We start from the raw sequence: 20,387 nt of genomic DNA, 5'->3' as shown, positions 1-20,387 counted from the left end.
TATACTATGACATTTTTTTTTTACATTATTATGCTATGCTATACTATGACGTTTTTTGACATTTTTATGCCATACTATACTATGAGATTTTTTTTTGACATTATGCCATGCTATAACATGACGTTTTTTGGGGGGTTTTATTTTTACATTTTTATGCCATGCTATACTATGACGTTTTTTTTTACATTTTTATGCCATGCTATACCATGACGTTTTTTTTCACATTTTTATGCCATGCTATACTATGACGTTTTTTGGGGGGTTTTATTTTTACATTTTTATGCCATGCTATACTATGACTTTTTTTTTGACGTTTTTATGACATGCTATACTATGACTTTTTTTTTGACTTTTTTATGCCATGCTATACTATGACGTTTTTTTGGACGTTTTTATGCCATGCTATACTATGACGTTTTTTTTGACGTTTTTATGACATGTTATACTATGACTTTTTTTTTTGACATTATGCCATGCTATACTATGACGTTTTTTTTTGACATTTTTATGCCATGCTTTACTATGACGTTTTTTTTGACGTTTTTATGACATGCTATACTATGACTTTTTTTTTTGACATTATGCCATGCTATACTATGACGTTTTTTTTTTTAATTTTTATGCCATGCTATACTATGACGTTTTTTTTTTACATTTTTATGCCATGCTATACTATGACGTTTTTTGGGGGGTTTTATTTTTACATTTTTATGCCATGCTATACTATGACGTTTTTTGACATTTTTATGCCATGCTATACTATGACTTTTTTTTTTGACATTTTGCCATACTATGATGTTTTTTTTGACGTTTTTATGCCATGCTATACTATGACGTTTTTTTTGACGTTTATGACATGCTATACTATGACTTTTTTTTTTGACATTATGCCATGCTATACTATGACGTTTTTTTGGACGTTTTTATGCCATGCTATACTATGACGTTTTTTGACATTTTAAGCCATACTACACAATGACATTTTTATGACATACTATACTATGTCCTTTTTTGAAATTTTTATGCCTGACTATGCTATTATTTTTTGTCATTTTATGCCTTATTATACTAAGTTGTTTTTTGGACATTTTTATGACACACTATACTAAGTTGTTTATTGACATTTTATGCCATACTATAACATGACGTTTTTTTGACATTTTTATGCCTTACTATACTATGACATTTCTTTCACATACTATAGTATGACATTTTATTTACATACTTTACTATGGCATTTTTGTGACATACTATACTAAACCATTTTAGCATCAGACAGACACACCTGTACAGACTAGATGGCAAACATAGTGGAGCATTTATCAGCTACCAGTTGGACCTGAGACCTGAGCACACTGTACTGAAGCATAGTGTTGAGTTATATTAATGTTTTGATAGACTTAATCAAATACACAATTTTTCATCTATCTACTTGAAAAGCTTGTGCTAAATTCCACTATGTTAAAAGAGACAAAACAGACCATCTATAGACCATCGCTGTTGTGTCTGTCAATCTCAGGCAGATCACAGACACAGAAGCAGTAGTGTCAGACACTCACTCGCAGAGCCCAGCTTGTCCCGGCTGTGTTTGAATACCACACGGTGAATCAGTCTGCTGACCTCCTTCATCTTTCTGCTCCATTACACCACAAGAGTCTGGTTCAGAGAGGAGAGAACAAAGTCAATTACTGATTTAAGAAAATATTTTTGCATCAACAGCTGAATTAAAACAGATTGTATATTAATGGTTACAATTCAGGAAAACAATAAAGGTCTCATACGCAAGTGATACCATGGCATCACATCACTGAATATGGACACTACAGACTATGTGAAAAAGCGATGGATAAAAGAACTGGACATTGAAATAACTGAAGACATGTGGCTGCATGCTTGGGAAATACAGTCATCTTCCACCAACTCCCAGACCTGGAGAGACTTCCGATAGAAAAAAACTTGATTTGTTTTTTTATCACTTCCAAACAGAAGTCTAAACAAACTAGCACTTGACTACGCAGCTGGAGGGAATGTGCAGTAATTATGGTTGATCATGCTCACGTCTTCTGGACTTCTCCCTCTATGCAGTCTTTCCTGGGTTTTAGTGTCAGTATAACACTCACATTCCTCTGACTTGGACAGACTTTTCATAACTACTGTAATATGTAATGTGCAATATTTCATTTTAAATTAGGCAAATTTGCCTTGGTATTTTGATCATCTCATGACCTCATGTCTGCTCTTTTCTTTTGTCTGTTTGATATTTGTTTGTTTCTTGCTTGCTGTTCTCATAACGTGGAAAACGTCAATTCATTAAACTAATAAAAAGTTAAAGGACAAAGATTGCAACTTTAAAAATGTAGTTTAAAAAGTTTAATCACATTTTTGTTTGAATTCCAGATTTTCCAGGATATGTTTGAACCTAGGGGAAATTTATCAAATGAAATATTTTCTGCACATGATGAAAGATTTATACAAGGAAAAAGATGATTTCAGCTGATGAATGAAAAGCTGTTTTACCACTTTGAGTTCCATTAGAAGGGTCTGTGTTGAACTCCACACCGCTCCTCTGGGGGGGGAGAAAAGGAAAGTTAAGGCCTCAGTTAGAACCAAACTGATGATTCTACAATTAAATGAAACAAAATTAGGTTTGTCCACTCTAGAAATCCTAGGAGATCTAAAATTTCAGTTGTCAAGTAAGAGACAGTTTCCAGCAGGAGCTTACATCTAAAGGAAATGTAATTTGATGATATCTTACAACTGTTATCTGACATATAAACAGGGTTTTTGAAGCAGGACATAACACACGGGGAAGTTTCAAAAACTGGGCATGTCGGCCAAGGCATAAGTGAAAACAACATTTTTATATTAGTTACTATGGTATGTCATCGAGTAACCCTGAAATGTTGTTCTACAGAAAGAAAGTCAATCAACAATTTTTCCAACAAAAATTCCAAATGTTTTCTGATTCCAGCTTCTCAGATTATGAGGTTTAGCTGATTTTCTTTGTACTTTTAAAGACCTTTTTAATACCACACAAAATGAAATTTAATACCCATTTCACTGGCTTAAGCATGAAACATATCAATGAAAACCAGTAGGGATGGTAAGGCCTAGAATTACTCACCAAGTGCATAAATATACTGACAATTTAGTCTGTGCTAATTAATGAAATATTATTGGTTTTGGACTGATGTTCAGATGAAACAACCCATTTAAATATGTAACCTGTTTTCTGACACTATATGATGAATTAATCAAGAAAACAATGGTTAGCTGCAGCCCTGGTAATGACCCTAACCTGGAACAACATCCTCACCTGCAGCAGGGCCTGTAGTCTGGGCGGCTCCCAGTCTCTTAGATAGAAGAGACAGTCGCGAGGATGATGGGCGTGTAGACCAGTCATTTTGCACTGGGGTGTTTTACATCCCGTCTACAAGAGAAAAGCAAAATTGTATTTAAGATCTCGTCATAGCAGAGAAACCGCCCATCTGGGTTATAAACGGTCTCCTGGTCATTGCTGATGCTGACGACTGCTCAGTTCAGATACTACTGGACCTTAGCGTTGCGTTTCACACGATTGAACCATGGCAACTTGTTTAATCACCTTTAGAAGTGGGTTGGCATCTCTGATTTCGCCCTTGGCTTGTTCAAATCATATCTCAACCTAGCCCCAGTTTGTGTCACAGAAGAAATCATCTGTTTCTCTCAAGAAAATTCACCGGTCACAACTAGGGAAATGGGTTAAAATTGTCTTTTTTAATCATTCATTGGATGAAATATTTTTCTCATCCAGATGGTTAGAAGAGTCTTTAAGGATGCTGAAAATACCATGTGATTTTAAACAACCTTCTGGGTCATGCATGTTAATTTGTTTTTAGAGAAGTGTTACCTCTATGTGAGGCAGCACAGCTGAATCTGAAACTATGAGTCAGCGGTGGTGGGTGAGCATCTGAACCTCCTCTTCCACAGAAAGAGCGAGCAAATTACTGATCCACACATGACCTAATGCGATGTTTCACAATGGCAGTGGTGGAATTCAAATGTATGCTCCAACATAAGAGAGGAGAAGATCGGTAATGCCTGATCCTCCAATGCCCATTTTACCTGTGGTGTGCCACAAGGCTCAGTTTTTGGTCCATTCTTGTTTTCAATATACATGCAACGATAAAATGAATGTAGATGACACCTAGCTCTAACAATTATAAGTATATTGTAACCATTGTTATGAAAAGTGCTATACAAATAAAGTTATTATTATGACCATTGCTGCACCTAACTGCTGATGTTAGAAGGTCAGAAATGTTCAAAACAGTGTCTCTGAAAACAAAGATATTGATTCTTCCAATACCAACAATTACTGCTTGAATAGCACATAAAACAAGCGGAGGACTGCATTAAAAACATGTATTTTGGTCAATGAGAGGTTCAAACTGTGATTCTTTTTTTTGCCGATCTCACCTTGTGGTAGGGGTTGTTGCAGCCGCTGCAGAACTGGTACCTGCACTGGGAGCAGCTGAAGTGCATGCAGCCGCCTTTCGTCAGAGCGTATTGGAACCTGCAGTGAGGACAGGCTGCAAGAGGACACCACATCCTCGTGAATTCATTTACTCCAAATATTGCGTAAAGAATAGCGTTTGTTTCATTTAGGAAACAACAAGAGCTTCATGAGCCAGGGTAGCTGTATCGGAAAACATGAGTCAGCGGTGATGACTTTCCGCAGAAAGTCTGAGCAGTTTACTGAACTAAACATGATCTAATGTTTTCTAACCTTTAAAAATCCCTAGTGCATCAAAAGTAAAAATAATTACAACACAGCTTGATCCTTAAGAGTGCTATAAGATTAAAGCTGCAACTAACGACTGTTCAATTAATCTAATGGATTAAATGTTTGTGAAATGACAGAAAATAGTGAAAACATGCCCGTCACATTTTCCTCTAATGGTCAAAAGCCCAAAGATAACCTGTTCACAAACATATAAGACAAAGAAAAGCATTAAATTAGAAGCTGGAACTGGAAATTTTTATCAGTTTTGCCATTTACTGACTTTAAATTACTTCAACGATTAATTGATTGTCAAAGTAGTTGGGGATTATTTCTGTGCTGATCTACTTTTCATTAATCGTTTTAACTACTACATACAATGACATTGTTGGTTCCTTATTATTGATAACCTGTAAGCATCATTTTAATGTTGCATTTGTCCAGATGACTGCTTTGTATAACTGTAATCGTCAATAAAGCTGCAACGATAAACAATACAATAAAACATTAGCATTTATTAGCTAAATTCCCACACATTTGATAGTTGCAAGGTTCTAGAAATGTGACAATTCACTGCTGTTCTTGGTCTTAAATTATAGTAAATTGAATATTTATGGGTTCTGGTTTGTTGGTCGGAGAAACAAGATATCTTATGATGTTACTTTCTGCCTTAGGATCTCGTGATTGAAGTGTTTTATACTGTAGATCAAATAATTAATCGAGAGAGTAGTTGGCCGATAAATAATCATTAATTACAACCTTTATCTTAAAAGTATTTAGGAACTTTAGATATAAAATTAAAGTTTAGAATATACTACAATATTCTCCTCAAGTTAAGTACAAATTCTTCAAAATTGTACCAAAGTACCGTCATGGAATTAGTTATTTTCCACTTGTTCCACCTAATGCATTTTTAATCGATAATGGGTTTTATGCACTGTGACTAAATAATAAAATAAGAGTGATTCAAAAATCACCATCAGACAGAGGGAGGAAAAGTGCTGCATATCTTTGTGCAAGTAGAAAGAAAATATCTTAAAAATTATGTAACTTTGTAACAGGCCAAAAGAAAATTGTGTTAAAGGGCAAAAACGCTGGTCTCTGAAGAAGTGGGTCAACTCAGTGCCAACAATGAACAATGAGGAAACAGTATAAATAAACACGGTGGTGGGTGAGGTTCACGGAAGTATAAACAGAGGGAAAAATGCTGAAATGAAACTTGTGGTTGTGGTTTTAGGTAAAGTCTGTGGCGAGCCTCACTGATGCCGTTGTCTCTCAGGTAGCCGGCCAGGCCCTGCCTCTGGTACTCGGGATCGTTCTCCCTCTTCCACTGCTGGAACTGTTCACAGGACAGATCCTGGTGCTGAGGCTCCCACTGGGACCAGAGAGGAAGTTAGTTCACGGTTCAGAAAGTTTCCAGGTGATTTAAGATGAGCTGGATGACTCCTACATGTGATGAAGACTGGTAAAAATCAGGACTAAGACTCACAGGTTTCTTGCACTGAGCGCAAAAACTTTTCCGGCATGACAGGCAGGTGACCTTCAGCTGGTCTCCATCATTGATAAACCCAGAGGTGCACTGATGAAGACAGAGGAAGGAGACATGTTGATCATTTCACGTAAATATGCATCATAAACACATATTCCAGTGTAGTTTAAACGTCTCCTATTATTTGTGTATGTTTTTATTTATCTATTTATAATTCTCCTCATGTTTTAAAAAGTGTTGATGCTCACATGGCGTTGAGTTTGTTGACGTTCATTCTCTCTTTAATAAAAAAGATAATCACATAATTTATTGAAGTGTTGAATATTAACCGTTAACGATGTATTAACCTTTATAATTGCATGTGACCAACTTTTCTAAAAGGCAAGTAATGGAAACGTCCATTGGAGGTGTCTCCCTTAGAGAAGACAATCAAAGTGTCGTGATGGAGGAGGATTTCCCTCAACCTGGCAACCCAAAAGTTCTTCTTATTAATGGGTTATAATTGATCTATAAATAATTAGTTATCAAAACTTTGAACAAATTAAAAACATTAAACAAGCAAAAAGGGCCTTGGTTACTCCGACGTTAAACACCATCGGTAAAGGAGCGGAGAGAGTCACTGTAGGAATGTATAATATATAAATATAAAATACACAGTTTCATTTTGGTACAACTAAAAATCTGCTGCAGAGAAACTTTCAGCTCCACCTAACGGAGAAGATATGTAAACAGGAAATGCCAGAAAAAAAACATCTCTAGATAAGAGGTGGATTTGAAGACCAATAATGTGTCAGTCCGTCTACTACTACTCTGAACTACTACTACTAAATATATAGTTTGTTTTTTAAAAAAGCTCAGTTAAAAATAAACTGGAGGAAATAGTGCATTTGCTGAGGACTATTTTCAGCTGCAGATTAATCCACATTTACCTCCACTGAGTATTTGTGGCAGCAGGACTGTGTACGTTGGACTGAGTCAAAATAAAATACAGTGTGTGTGTGTGTGTGTGTGTGTGTGTGTGTGTGTTTATTAAATGAAGGAAAAAGTCTTTACATTAAACTCCAAGCAGCCAAACGGAGCAAAAAACAAAAAAAATAGCTAGTATGAAAAACATGGTATCCAAATTACACACGGAGGAGGAAATCAGATTGTGAGAAGCTGATAAGAGCCACAGGGAAGAACAAGCGGACCGGTTCTCGATGTCGGGGAGGAACTCACATGACAGCACCAGAGGAACTTTGGGTCTTTCATGAGAGCGTGCTCCGTCAGTTTTTTATGAAACAGATCGTACACCTCTGGCTCCAGGCAGTCCCGCAGCTGGAAAAACAACATGCTACTACTTTACTGTTCAAAGCAAAACACAAACAAAACAGGAGGAATATATATAATAATATAATAATAAGGAAATTACATTTGCTTTTAAGACTCAATGAGCACAAATTTAAAAGCTGCTCTAAAAGCTGTTTTGGTGATATCTCAGCGACGTCTTCAGGGAATTTCTTCAAAGTTAGTACAAACATTTACTTGCACGAAAGGTGATTTGGGTCATTTTGGTGGTGAAATGTCAAAGGTCAAGGTCACGGTGAACTCATAAAACAACGTTCTTGTGATATATCAGGAACGTCCAGAGGGAATCTCATTACATCTGGTACAAACATTCACTTGGACTCAAGGATGAACTCATGGATTCATACACTACTTATGACGCAGTATAACACAAATGTCTATGCAGATAAAATAATGAAGTGATGATATTCTATATCCAACATGGTCAAAGGTCAACTTCACTGTGACATTATAACGTTCTGCAAAAACACCATTCATCAACGCTGTAACATGGCGGAGGCAGACAACCGCGTCAATCTGAACCCGTGTTGGAAAAACACGAACAAAAAACCACAGTGTTCCTCTTTCTCAGTTCACCTGTATGTCCAGCGTGGAGAAGTAGCTGTCCAGTTGTTCTGGGTCGTTGATGTCGGGCTCGCCGCAGACGGGACACACCATGTCTCGGATGTGTTTGTCTCTCACAGCGATGGTGAAGTGCTGCCCGAAACACTCGTGGCAAACTGAGCACTGACAGGAAGTCAGAGATTGCATCTGAAACACAGAGAGAACAAGAAAAAGAAGAGATGAACAGCTGCGTATGAATGGCTGAACTCCTGCTTTTAAAAGAAAATGTATCTAATATATATATGTAGTGCTTCAAATTATTGATCAATTTGCTAATTATTTAGTCGATTTTTGTCAAAAAATGATTATTTGATTAATTTTCTGTCAAAATAAGCATTTTAGCTCTACTTCAAAACAAGAGTTGAGTTCTTGTATCACAATCTAGAGTTTATAAACTTTATTTTTGTGTTATAATTAGGTGATAAAACTTGATACAATAGATGGATTAAAGAAGTGTCAAAATCTATGAGATAGTATAGATTGAGGTGTTATTAAATTTAAAACATGTGGCATGCATACTGTATATTAAAATAATTTGCATGGAACATGTTTGCATGTTCTGTTTCCTTATTAAACAACTACTGGGTCATTCCCTGTCAAATCAGATACGGTTGTTGTTGCAACGTCTCAGATATAATTTCATTTGACAGCCTCAATAAAACTTCTCGGAAGCAAATAATATGTTGAGCCTCAACAAACTTTGTAGGATAACATATCAGACAAACATACTCTCTGTATGACTCAACTATTAAAAGTTTGTACTGCATGCCTATTGATTTTCTATAACGTCATGGATTTGGGAAAAGTTCTTAAGCGAAAGTGATGACATTATAAACCCGTTATTTTTCTTCAAATGTAATTTATTTTTTATTTTGCCAATATTTCAAGTCTTTACCACTAATGAACATGAAGATATTATGAATAAAAGAAAGCGTCTCCAAATAATTATTTTTTTAATTATCTAATTAAAAATAATTATTATTTGATCTCCAATTAAGTGGACGAATACAGGTCCTTAAGCTAATAACAAACGAATTATAATAATTATCATCTTTTGTGTATTTATTGAACACACCCATCCAACATTAATCGTGCTGGTGGAAAAAGTAAGTGAACCCTTGGATTTAATAACCGGTTCCTTTGGCAGCGATAACCTCAAACCAGCTCTTCCAGTAGCTGCCGATCGGAGCTGCTCATCGTTCAGGAGGAATTTTGGACCTTTCTTCCTGCACTTCCTGCTCCAGCTCAGAAATATTCTCAGGATGGGAGAGAAGCCACAGAACTAAATACTTTCCATATTTTCATTTATAGACAGTTTTGTCTGTTTGACTGTGGACTGGACTGATGAATATTTCAACTCTTTGAGCCTTTCAGCTTAATGCAAATCAACTATTCTTCAGCCAAAGTCGCCGGAGATCAACAGATGTTTCTTGTGAATAGCGAACTCAATACTGGTGTATTCAGTATGGACGAGAACAATACGGTGATTGTGTTATTTGCTGAATTAGACTGTGTGTGTGTTTGTTTTGCACAAAACGAAGATGGTGGATTTGATTGTGAACTGTGGGAATGTTTACGAGCTGCAGCGCTCACACAGCAGACACTGTGAACCTACAACCTGCAGCTTCATCTTTAAACCTCTGGCAGGGGAACGTTCCCGTGACTCACCTTGATGCGGGGAAAGATGGACAGACAGCAGGGGCACTCATTGTTGAGGAGACGCCTGATGAAGTCTTTGTCATGTGACTCCTTCACAGCTTGCACCACGTCCTCCAGGGAGTAAGTGATGCCTGGCTCCTGGAGCAGCGACAGCACGAGCTCACAGCGCCCCCAGCTGGGCAGGTCGTACAACGCCAGCAGACGTCTGCACATCCTCTGAGAGGAGCGAGCGAGGACGAGAAGGTGGAGTCAAAAACAGAATCTAAAATAAACACTACACACACGTCATTCCCATTAAAGCACAGGTACAAAGTGTACACACTAAATCCCCTGAGGTCATTTGCCGCAGACGAACCTGTTTGTCCGGGTGCTTTGGATCAATCGGCGGCTCGGGCTGGTCGGTCCAGATACGCTGGTGGAAAGGCTCCAGGAGGGGGCGCTGAAGCAAAGACAAAGCCCCTTTGACTTCACCTCCGCTCTGCCGCAGGGCCTCCTCACACATGACCACATCCCTGAAACCCAGAGAGTGGAGCTCCCTCATCTGGACAGAGACACACAAACAGGAAGGGGATTTACAGATATACATTCACAGTAATCATCTTTGTGTCAATACTTCCACAGAAAACATAAACGTTTATTTCTTAATTCTACAGGTGAGTCCCGAGTTTCCAAAGATACCAAATATGTCAGGCTTTGTCTCTACTGACTCTAATCCGATGCTGGTTTTAGAGGGCAAAAAGTAAGGAAAAAGAATTTGACATGACTTCAATTTTTAGCTCTTAATTCAGTTCATTAAATTGGGGCAAGATGAATATTGGGTGCTTGAAATGGCGTTTTTGAAATTACACATTTAAAAATTCAAAGAGGGAAAATTCCTCCCTCTAAATTCCGATTTCCAGTTTTCAAAGTAAAATATTTCAGTGAAATAAATCCGAAATAATTTTGTATTCAGGCGTGATTACATTTAAAAATCAGATGTGGGGGATAGAAATTATTTGTTTCCACAGATACATGCCAGTAATTTGTCATTTAACAAACGCAATGTAAACAAACATTCTTGAACTTGTAAGTGTCGTGGTGGTCAATCATCGGAATAAAGATTGTTTCTAAATTACTTCAAAAATATCTGTAAATACTGTAACCACACGCATGTAGCTCTCTCTTTATCAACACTTCCTCCCCGGTGTGAACTCTCCTTTGTGTGAAGATATACGACTTTCCTGACCCTTCATTTCTGCACTCGGTTTAAAAAGTTTCCTTTTTGTCTTAATGTCAGTTTGGAATTTACGCACTCTACTCATTAACCAGAGACAAAGAGGGCGGCCATGCAGCACTCCTACATATCACTCCTACCAGCGCCGCACAGACTCTCTTTGTTCTGACTTTATCTTTCAAGGGCAGAAAACTAGAGACACTCAGGAGACGTCCTGTTTTCTCACAGTTTTGTTTCATCTGTAGAAAAACCTCCCTTCAACCTCACGTCACCTGTTGAGACACAGCACCCCCCCGTGTACCTGTCCATGCATGAACAAAGAGACCGACGCTCTCTGTTTTTCTGACTATAGTAAAAAAACTCTTTCAAAATAAAGGTGTGGAGAATTTATTAGGGTGTGGAGAATTTATTATCTGGCTATGACTGTAATAAACTTTGTATGAAAGCATTTTGAGGAACTTTTAAATGTTATCAACATAAGTAAACAATGATGTGACATAATATTGATTTATAAGCTTTGTTTACATATTTTATTGCTCATTTTAGACTCTTTTATTAAGTAAAAGTTCCCTTTACAGCTGCTTATTTTGTCAACATTTAACATTAGAGAACTTAAGCTTCTTTTGTTAAATTAAATAAAGGTTTTGTAGAAGAAGTTTTATTATAATATATAATATTTCTCTAAGTGAGGTATCAAAAATAGCACTGTTGTTGAGTATTGGTACTGAATCTCAGGCATGGTACCTCAAGTATTTGAGTCATTTAATCAATTACCATTTTGATAATCAGCTGATAACAAATTGATCATATGAATTAGTCAATCGTCAATCACTGCCTTTCTTAAGGTCTTTGGTGTTTCCACAGGTCACCTTCAAAGTGAGGCCTAAAAGCAATATTTCATTTTCTGTCAGGATAGCTGTGAAGTCATGCCCTGGCCGGGACCCATTAGCAATCGCCACGGCAACCAGGTCGTAGTAGTAGTAGTACACAGACCCTGGTTCTACGCTCACAAACAATATGATAACTGAAAAACTTACATTTGTACCACGTTTGTGTCTCTTTGAACTTTGGTTCAGTCTCTTGTTTACTCGTGAGATTTAAACAGTTTCCAGGTTTGTGACTGTGATCGAAAGTGTTGAAGAACGGTATCTGGGTGTTTGTGGTCAACAGGTTAACTTTCCTACCTTGACCTGTCGGTCTCTCAGCAGCTGTGTCACGGCCCTGTCGGTGTCTCCTCCCGCTGCTAACCACGCCAGCTTGGCTTCAGCTCTGGACAGCTTCACATCTTCACCTGTGGCGTTAGGGCCGCTTTCCTCCGACTCCTCTCCGTCTTTCTCCACCACGGGTAGTATCCCACAATCCCCTGCTCTGTAGTTTAGCTGGACGGACGCTGCCATGGCGCAGATTTCATCCAGCAGGTGAGGCAGCTCGGACGTCAGCCAATCACAGGGGTTGATGTTGCTGCCGCCGCACATGCAGAGGGCTGCGTACACCTCCTCTGGGCTGACGCCTCGCTTTTCTGCTTCCTAGGGAGAAGAAACAGAATGAATCCTCGTTTGGAGACTCCACTTCTGGATTTAATCAATTCTGCTGCACATTTTTCACTATTTTCTGACGATTCATCAATTAAATCAAGAAAACAATCAGCAGATTAATCAATGATGAAAATAACTTAGTTGCAGCCCTTCTTACAGCAAGTTTAATTTGTTTTTGCGCCAACAAGCACATAAACAATCACATCCCACCCTACAATTAATGCTCTGTGTTTTACCACTGCAAATAAATAAGGGTTTGATAATCTGCTGCTTATTTCTCTGTTTAAAAAGTTAATTATTTGTTATATAAAATGTCAGAAAATCGGGAGAAATTGAAAACAATTCAAGTCCAAAAACCTGAAATATATTCAATTTACAATGATATGAAAAATGCTCTTCCCTGTTTTAAATTACAGTAAATTAAATTTCAGTTTTGGACAGTCGGTGGAGCTAAAAAAAAAAAAAACTATCTGAGGAAGTCAACTCTGGAAAATTCTTTTCCCTTCATCATTTTTTAAAATATTTAATAGTTTGAGAAAATGATCTGCAGATTTTATTGTTTCAGAGCTCACTGTTGTGCTCACTTTGACTGTTGACTGCAGAGCAGAGCAACAGCATTTTATTTATTTTACGATGTAATTGTGTGAAGACCAACTCTGATCTGGTGAATGAGGGTGAGTCCGTCGTCCCTCATCGTCTTCTGTCTCTTCAGCTCCAGGTTCATTCTGGGCTTCGGCAGCGGCTTCCCGCCGGGCTGAGGTTGATCCTTGGTGATGGACGGAGTCTGCTGAAGAGACTCGGGCAGAGAATCGCCAGGAGAGTCTTTACAGGGCAGGTTGCACATCTCACACACCAACGTCGGCTTGGTGTTCACGTAGGTGCAAAACTGACAAGTCCACTGTGAGAGAGAAAGAAAAGAAAGAGGAAAAAAGACATTTAGACAAGAAATTTAGATAAAAAAATATATAAGATGCCTTAAAAGAAAATACCAAAATAAAGATATTTAAATATACACTATATTAAAAAGGAAAAAAGGCAGCAGCGTCGCCTCAACAGTGATTGAAATCATCATATTATAGTAAATCAAACTCTGTTATAAAAGAGAGATACAAGCCTCCAAATATGATCCCCTGAGCAGTAAATGCTCTTCATTCTAACACATCTTCATTCTTCATGTTGTTGTTTGTCTAAACTTTTGTTATTCACCCTTTGTTTTATTCTGGATAGCGTGCACAGTTCCAGCATTTCTATTGTCTTCAATCGTCTCATTCTGTTTTTATTGTGTTTTTGTTTTTAAGCTGTGTTGCTGCAAAAATTTATTACCTCTCGTGGGACAATAAAGATCTGGACCGAACTGAACTGATATCAAAATGATTGTTGCTTCATTTTCCGACAGCAGACTAATTGAATCATGAACCAGTTGTTTCAGAGCAGCTGTGGATTAATGGGAAGTGCATGACACTGGTTTTTTGGAGTTTAAATGTCTTGTCCTGCTGCTTCACTTTTAACTTTTTTATGTTTTTCTTGTGAGTCTCGCAGCTTTGTGCATCTTAACAACTATAAAATAAACTTACATTTCCATTCAGATTGTGTATCTTCAGTAGAAATCTTGATGATTTTGTTAGTAACTTGGCATAAACGACTCAGAAGGTAGTAAACAGCAGCACTGAGACAAACCTTGTCTCCAGTATCAGTCAGGGACCCTGGGTTGGACGACACTGGGGCGACGGGCGGCCGAGTGGCCAGACGGGGGCGCTCACACACCTCACACAGGATGCTGCTGCCTTGATTTACAACAGTGCAGCTCTTACACTGCCACTCTGAGGAATCACACACAGGCACAACAACAACAACAACAACAACAACAACAACAACAGTGTTACTGCTCCGCCGCTTCATACAGTAACTGTTTCCTCATGTCAGCTACGTGACATTATACTTTCATTTTCCAGTGATTTGTTTTTTAGATTTATTGCTGATTGTTTACAAGCTTGTAAATGTAATCTTCTCCAGGCTAAATTAAGGTGGAAAAGTAATGAGCTCTTCTAGATTTAGAATAGATTCATTGCAAAGTTGTATCTTTTAAATTATAGTATTTCTCATCTGTTGTATTTGTTTATTTCACCATTTTTTGTACTTTTATTTGTTTAATCCTATTTCATCGTAGTGCCAAAATGTTTTCATCTCTTCGTCTCAGCACTAACTTTCTTCTGAAACAAGCTGCATGAATTAAGTCCACCGTCTCTGTGTCGAAGTCTCACCTGTGTTTGGTGACGTAGGAACTGACATGGGACTCTCCTGAACGGTGGATGCAGCCGTGGCGAGTCGAGGCCGTTCACAGGTGGAGCAGAGAACAGCTCGCATCTCGTTCACTGTGGTGCAATGAGCGCACTCCCAGGGCGACAGAGAGGGACTGAAAGACCACAGAAAAAGAATACGATTATATTTAAAAGGTATAGTTTAGCTACCACTCACAATGTGCTGCTCTCCCTCCTTTAACACTGCAACTTCTTGCTGGATCTATATTCATGTCGGTGATCCAGTGAGAGACGTTTGACAAACATAAAAGTTGCAGGAGTAAATTAAAACAATAAGTACAAAGAATAAAAGCAAAGCTAAGCTTGCTTAAAATGTTTGTGGAGGACTATTAATACTGTTTATTTATATAATCCTTTGACCTTATTAACATCACCACCACTCTGATGGAGTGAACCAGACAGTAAAAGGCGTTTAGTATCATCACATGTTTCCAGTGAAGTTCACTGAAGTTCCTTTTTTCCCTCCTCCTCCTCCTCACCTGGATGTTTTGGCAGGTGAGACGATCGTTCTGTTGTGTCCTTTGCGGTCGGGGTGAGAGTGGAAGAGCTTGTCACAGTTCACACACAATCTCTGGACACAGGTGGAGCAGTGAGCGTAGACAGCAGAGATGCCACAGATACTGCAGCTCTCTTTAAAACACACACACACACACACACACACACACACACACACACACACACACACACACACACACACACACAAAAACTACGAGTTAAAAAAAGAAGACCACAGGAAAAACTTCCTGCTTTAAAGCCTGCTGTGATGCGACATACCCTGGTTGGTTTTCTGTAATTTGTCCCTCTTGTGATTGGCTCTGGAGGGGTGGCGGTGGAAGAGGATATCACACGCGTCGCAAAAGGCTTGATTGTCGCAAGACGGGCAAACCAGAGACGTGGCGCTGCCACACAAATTACACTCGCTGGCTGCAAGAGGGCCTGGAGACAAAGGCAGAAAACCAATATTCAGTGTGACTGGTTAAATTATATTGGGATTTTAACGTCACCTGTGCTGGTCAGTGACTTGAATCGTGTCCGCAGAGTATCTGTGGGTCACTTTCACCTCCGGCCCAGGTATAATTAAAGCTGGCTCGTCCTCCTGTGATTTAAATCCCGTACAGTGCAACATCCCTGTATTTTAAAGTGGATGTCTGAGCTGCTTGTCCTTCTTCACCTACTTTACTTTTTGATTTGAAATTAAGTTTGTGTGAGAATTGACTAAATCAGAATAGCTTTTATTGATCTTATAGTTAGAAACATGTCAAGTTCAACATATGGATTTCTTTGGAAACCAATAATGATGAAAGAAAGAAGCCGTCAGGAGAGCAAGACCCCATAAAGTTACAGACAATATCCTGTTATTTTGTGATGGTTAAAAAGCTGTCCAGTGATTATTTAATTTCCAACATCCTCCTTTATTTAAATCCCGTCTGAATGAGGTTAAACTGTAAATTTGTGGCATCAAAAGACTCTAAACGACAAACGGCTAAAGCAGGTGGTTAGGTGTGGCTGCAGCTCACCTGTTGATGATTTCAGGGGCTGTGCTACGAGGTGCGGGGCGGGTTTAGGCGAAGGAGAGAGCACCTGGGGTTTGTCTCCAAGCTGCTGCTCCTCTCCCGGTGGGACCGCCACACAGTCAATCACCACCGTGTCCTAAAGGAAACAGCATCGCAGTGAATCCTCTTTTCACTGGATGGATGAAGGCTGCAGCTCAGTATGACGACCACAGTGTATGATCGTATGTGTTTTTACTTTGATTTGAAGATTTACAGAACAGATACAGGAATATGAAAAATAAACCTTGGAAATAATCCAACCCAAAATATATATTTCAATTGATTTTATTTATTGATGTATTTTATGATCTCTTTATGAGCGTGCTGTAAAATGTGGTATATCTTCTGTTTAACTTCATCAGCGACAATTATTCAACAAAAACATGTGAATCAACATAAAGTTAATGTTTTTATTCTGTTATTTTTCCAGGAGCTTGGATCAAACTCTATAAAGCACCACAGTATAAAACATCAATTTAATAAAACCAAATGTACAATGTTCAGGATCAAATTTAATAAGAAATACAGCAATTGACTAAAAACAATGAAATACCATTAGATAGAAATATCAACACACAAATATAAAAACTATTTTGTAGATTACAGATCAAGTTGTGAAGTAATATTATAATAATGAGGGTAGATGCGCAAAAAATGTGTAAAGCTACTGAAAATGTTTGTACAGACCTGCTGCATGAGAAATGGGAGGATGTCTTTGAAGGTTTCTAGGTGAGGATGGGTGCCCTAAACAAACGGAGACATAACAAATGGAATATGTTGAATCCCTCGCGCAGAAACCACTGATCAAGCAATTAGACGACCGACTACACACGAATACGCACCTTAATGATCATGTCCACCTCCGTGCGTAAGGTCATGACCTCCAGCGTCACTGCAGCCACTTTCTCAGCATCTGGTTCGCTGACTTCATCTGGGAAACTGAGGCCATCTATCTGCTGGTTGGTGTAACCGTAGAGAAAGAGGACTCGCCGCCCTCCCTGCCAGAGGAAATCAGGGTTGAGCGCTTTTGTTTCAGTAAGTTGGACGACCTTCACACTTTATCTTGGCAATATACGCCCCGGTGAGTTAATCATTATACTTGCGTCCTCATTTTAAAATGTTAATTTCTGCAACACATTTTGCACCAAAAAGCTTCAATCTTCAATTAAAAGTCTCACTCAAAGCAGAATTACAATGAAATGTGTTTAAGACAGAAGTATCTTAACTTCGCTCACCTTGATGGCGTCCACCGTGGTCCTGAAGACGGGGTTGTTGTGCTTGACGCTCCTCCAGTATCTGGGCCTGGCAGGGCAGGTCAGGTTACAGCCGTACTTCTCCAGGATACTCAAGGCCTTGATCAGTCTACTCAAAGACTCCAGCGCCTGATGCAGAGATAAAGTTACTGGGTTAGTGATGTCATTATGGTTAGTACACCTATAAAAAGGCTACGGTCAACTGTTAACCAACATTTAACCGCACATTTTTGACTTCCAACAGTGAATTAGTTGCTGTGATTTAGCAACAAATATCCTAAATATGAAAGTAGTTGATACAGCTTTTCTGGCAAAACACGTAAAATAATGTGTAAAATAATTTTTTTGTTTATTTTCTTATTTTTGTGTAATTTTCATTCTTATAAAAGTTTTTATTTCATAATAATTCAAAAGATTGTGTCATTTATTTAAATTCTGACAAGTAGAGTCAAAAAAAATGTTTCTTTTGAGTCTTAATTCTTCTTTTTCTTCTAAATTTTCTTCACATTTTACCACATTTAGGAAAAATCTTAAAGAAACAAACACAACACATATCAGCAGATTACATCAGTTACTTGAAATTTAAATCCTGAAAAACTGTCTGAATTTGTCGATACTTTATAAAGACTGCGGTTAAAACTAAACAAAATGACTTATAATATGATTTCATTTACTTGAAAAAGGTGTGGGATACCGATGTCGCTCTGTTTGTTATCTACACAGGTAGTTTATAAGGTATTAAGACTCTGTTGTGAGTTAGTTTTGGAGATTTTCTGCCCTCTAGTGGTCAGAAATGAATCGGTGTAGATGTAGATAAAGACAAGTCTGTTAACGGATGAGACTCATTTTCTGGTGCTTCATGTATATTTTCGAAGGAAGAAAAATGTTTCTCACGGTTCATCTGCCCCTGAAATAATTTATCCGCCAGTGTTTTATTATATTTCACACGTAAATTAACTATTTTCTTGATGTTTGAAGTGAAAATGGCAACAAAACATCACATATACATTCCTTCTTTTAGGTTTTAGTTTCACAATAAAATTAGGAAAACTTAGGTTCAGTTCATCGTATGTTAGAAAAGTTTCACACAGCACCACAGGATCAGTTGAGAGAAAACTTTACCTCCAGTCTGTTGCGGTCGGCTGTGTTCTCCGTCAGCATGGCCTCCGCTGTGAGGTGATGGTACTTCTCCGACAGAGGCAGAGCGATGCCGGCCATGGTCTGGACCTCAGTCTTCACATTCTGGGCTGAACCCGAGGAGGAGAGGAGGGACTGGGCTCTGCTCCTGACCTCGTCCATCTCTACGGACGGAGAGCTGCTGCTCATTGCTGTTGAAGGGGGAAGTCGTAAATTTGATGATCAAATCGTTGTTTAAATAATTTATCACAAAATAAAAGCTAATATTTGCACATTCCAGTTCCTCTAATGTGAGAATTTGTTGCTTTTCTCTGTTTAATATTATAATAAATTTAATATTTGGGGGTTTTGAACAGTTGGTCAATCAAAACAATCAATCTGAGGTCTGTGGTCTTTTTCACAATTTTCTGACATTTTATGAATTCATAATTAACCTAGCCAATAAAGAATAGTTAAATAAATGGTTGTTATTTTAAGGGGGAAATATTGTACCTTTAACTGAACTACATTTATTTGACATGTGTAGTAGTTACAGTATGATAATATTAAAAAACATAAGGCATTATTATTGACTAACCTACAGCATATTAAATATAAATATAGTTAGTCAGCTCCACCTTAACTTCCTAAAACAGTAAAATTCTAGTTTCAAATTTATGCAATCCTGTAATATAGTGAATAATGAGTATAAATAAATTATTAATAATAATTCATCAATAAAATTAAGTATCGCAGGTATTTTTCTGCATATGGAGTGCTTAACTTTTGCTGATAACACTGTTCTTTAGCTTTAGTAAGATAGTAAATAACTTTCATACATTTCTGCTTTAAGCATCAGTGAGGACGTAAACAAACCAAAATGCTTGACAGTTCTGCTAATAGTAAAGTAAAAAAAGAAGTAAATCAAATCACATTTTAATATCTATTTCAACCATTTATTCTGAGTGTAGGTTGTCAGTAAGTCAACAGCAAGGCAGGGTCTCTGTGGGGTAACGTGTCCTCAGTAATTTCAGTTTTAATTTATCATATGACAACATGATGTTACTATGGGAAAGTCCAGGTTAATAATAGTTTCACTTACAGTACTCAACAGCTGTCCAGCTTTGAATATTGAATAACAAACACGACAAGACAACACTTTAAAGCAGTGTTTTTAGAGGTAACATCTTATCTAACAGCAGTTAATGGTGTCATTTGTTAGTTTCCGATGTGTTAAAGTTAGACTTTGTAGGATACAAAGCAAAGCAGACAACAATAATTCACGTTAGGTGAAACCGAAACTTTCAGAAATGTAGCTTCACAACTACTTACCTGTCGTCCTCGAGGCTGCCTTTAACGGTAGTTTCCTCCTCCCGCGTCTGGCGGGAAAAGTCTATACGCTGCCGTTATTAAAAATAACGTGATTTAAAGTTGATAGCAGTGACTAAAGTCTCACCTTCGCTGAGTTTTCACTGTGTTTAGCTTTGGAGCTAGCTCCAGACCTAGGCTTCAAACGCGGAACTGCAACACAACGTTTTG

At 38.0% G+C, this 20,387-nt stretch overlaps 1 protein-coding gene across 1 annotated transcript; it reads right to left on the bottom strand.

The window, feature by feature from the left end:
• Positions 1 to 872: 872 nt before the first annotated feature.
• Positions 873 to 20,387, bottom strand: LOC111647268 (E3 ubiquitin-protein ligase RNF31-like). Its single transcript, XM_023396875.2, has 22 exons — positions 20,181 to 20,387; positions 18,855 to 19,060; positions 17,715 to 17,861; positions 17,322 to 17,477; positions 17,167 to 17,223; positions 16,444 to 16,576; positions 15,701 to 15,862; positions 15,406 to 15,556; positions 14,870 to 15,021; positions 14,286 to 14,428; positions 13,264 to 13,506; positions 12,258 to 12,599; positions 10,216 to 10,401; positions 9,870 to 10,076; positions 8,175 to 8,348; positions 7,470 to 7,568; positions 6,252 to 6,341; positions 6,023 to 6,137; positions 4,459 to 4,571; positions 3,317 to 3,430; positions 2,518 to 2,566; positions 873 to 1,656 (listed from the first exon to the last, which is right to left on the bottom strand). The coding sequence occupies exons 2-22, from the start codon at positions 19,056 to 19,058 to the stop codon at positions 1,556 to 1,558; spliced, it is 3,138 nt and encodes a 1,045-aa protein (XP_023252643.1). The 5' UTR covers positions 19,059 to 19,060; positions 20,181 to 20,387; the 3' UTR covers positions 873 to 1,555.

This window comes from Seriola lalandi, unplaced genomic scaffold, assembly GCF_002814215.2.
Source record: "Seriola lalandi dorsalis isolate HSWRI2012SDOR001 ecotype SW California unplaced genomic scaffold, Sedor1 jcf7180002054984, whole genome shotgun sequence".
In the NCBI taxonomy this organism is placed as follows: domain Eukaryota; kingdom Metazoa; phylum Chordata; class Actinopteri; order Carangiformes; family Carangidae; genus Seriola; species Seriola lalandi.
Note: the sequence above shows the minus strand (reverse complement) of the source record. Positions and strands in the feature narration are given on the sequence as shown.

Excerpts from the sequence above, each read along its gene's own strand:
- LOC111647268 (XM_023396875.2), bottom strand. The coding sequence starts at position 19,058 with ATGAGCAGCAGCTCTCCGTCCGTAGAGATGGACGAGGTCAGGAGCAGA. Across the intron at positions 17,862-18,854 it reads CCGACCGCAACAGACTGGAG|GCGCTGGAGTCTTTGAGTAG; the intron begins GTAAAGTTTTCT and ends TCTCTGCATCAG. Across the intron at positions 16,577-17,166 it reads TCCCATTTCTCATGCAGCAG|GACACGGTGGTGATTGACTG; the intron begins GTCTGTACAAAC and ends TGTTTCCTTTAG.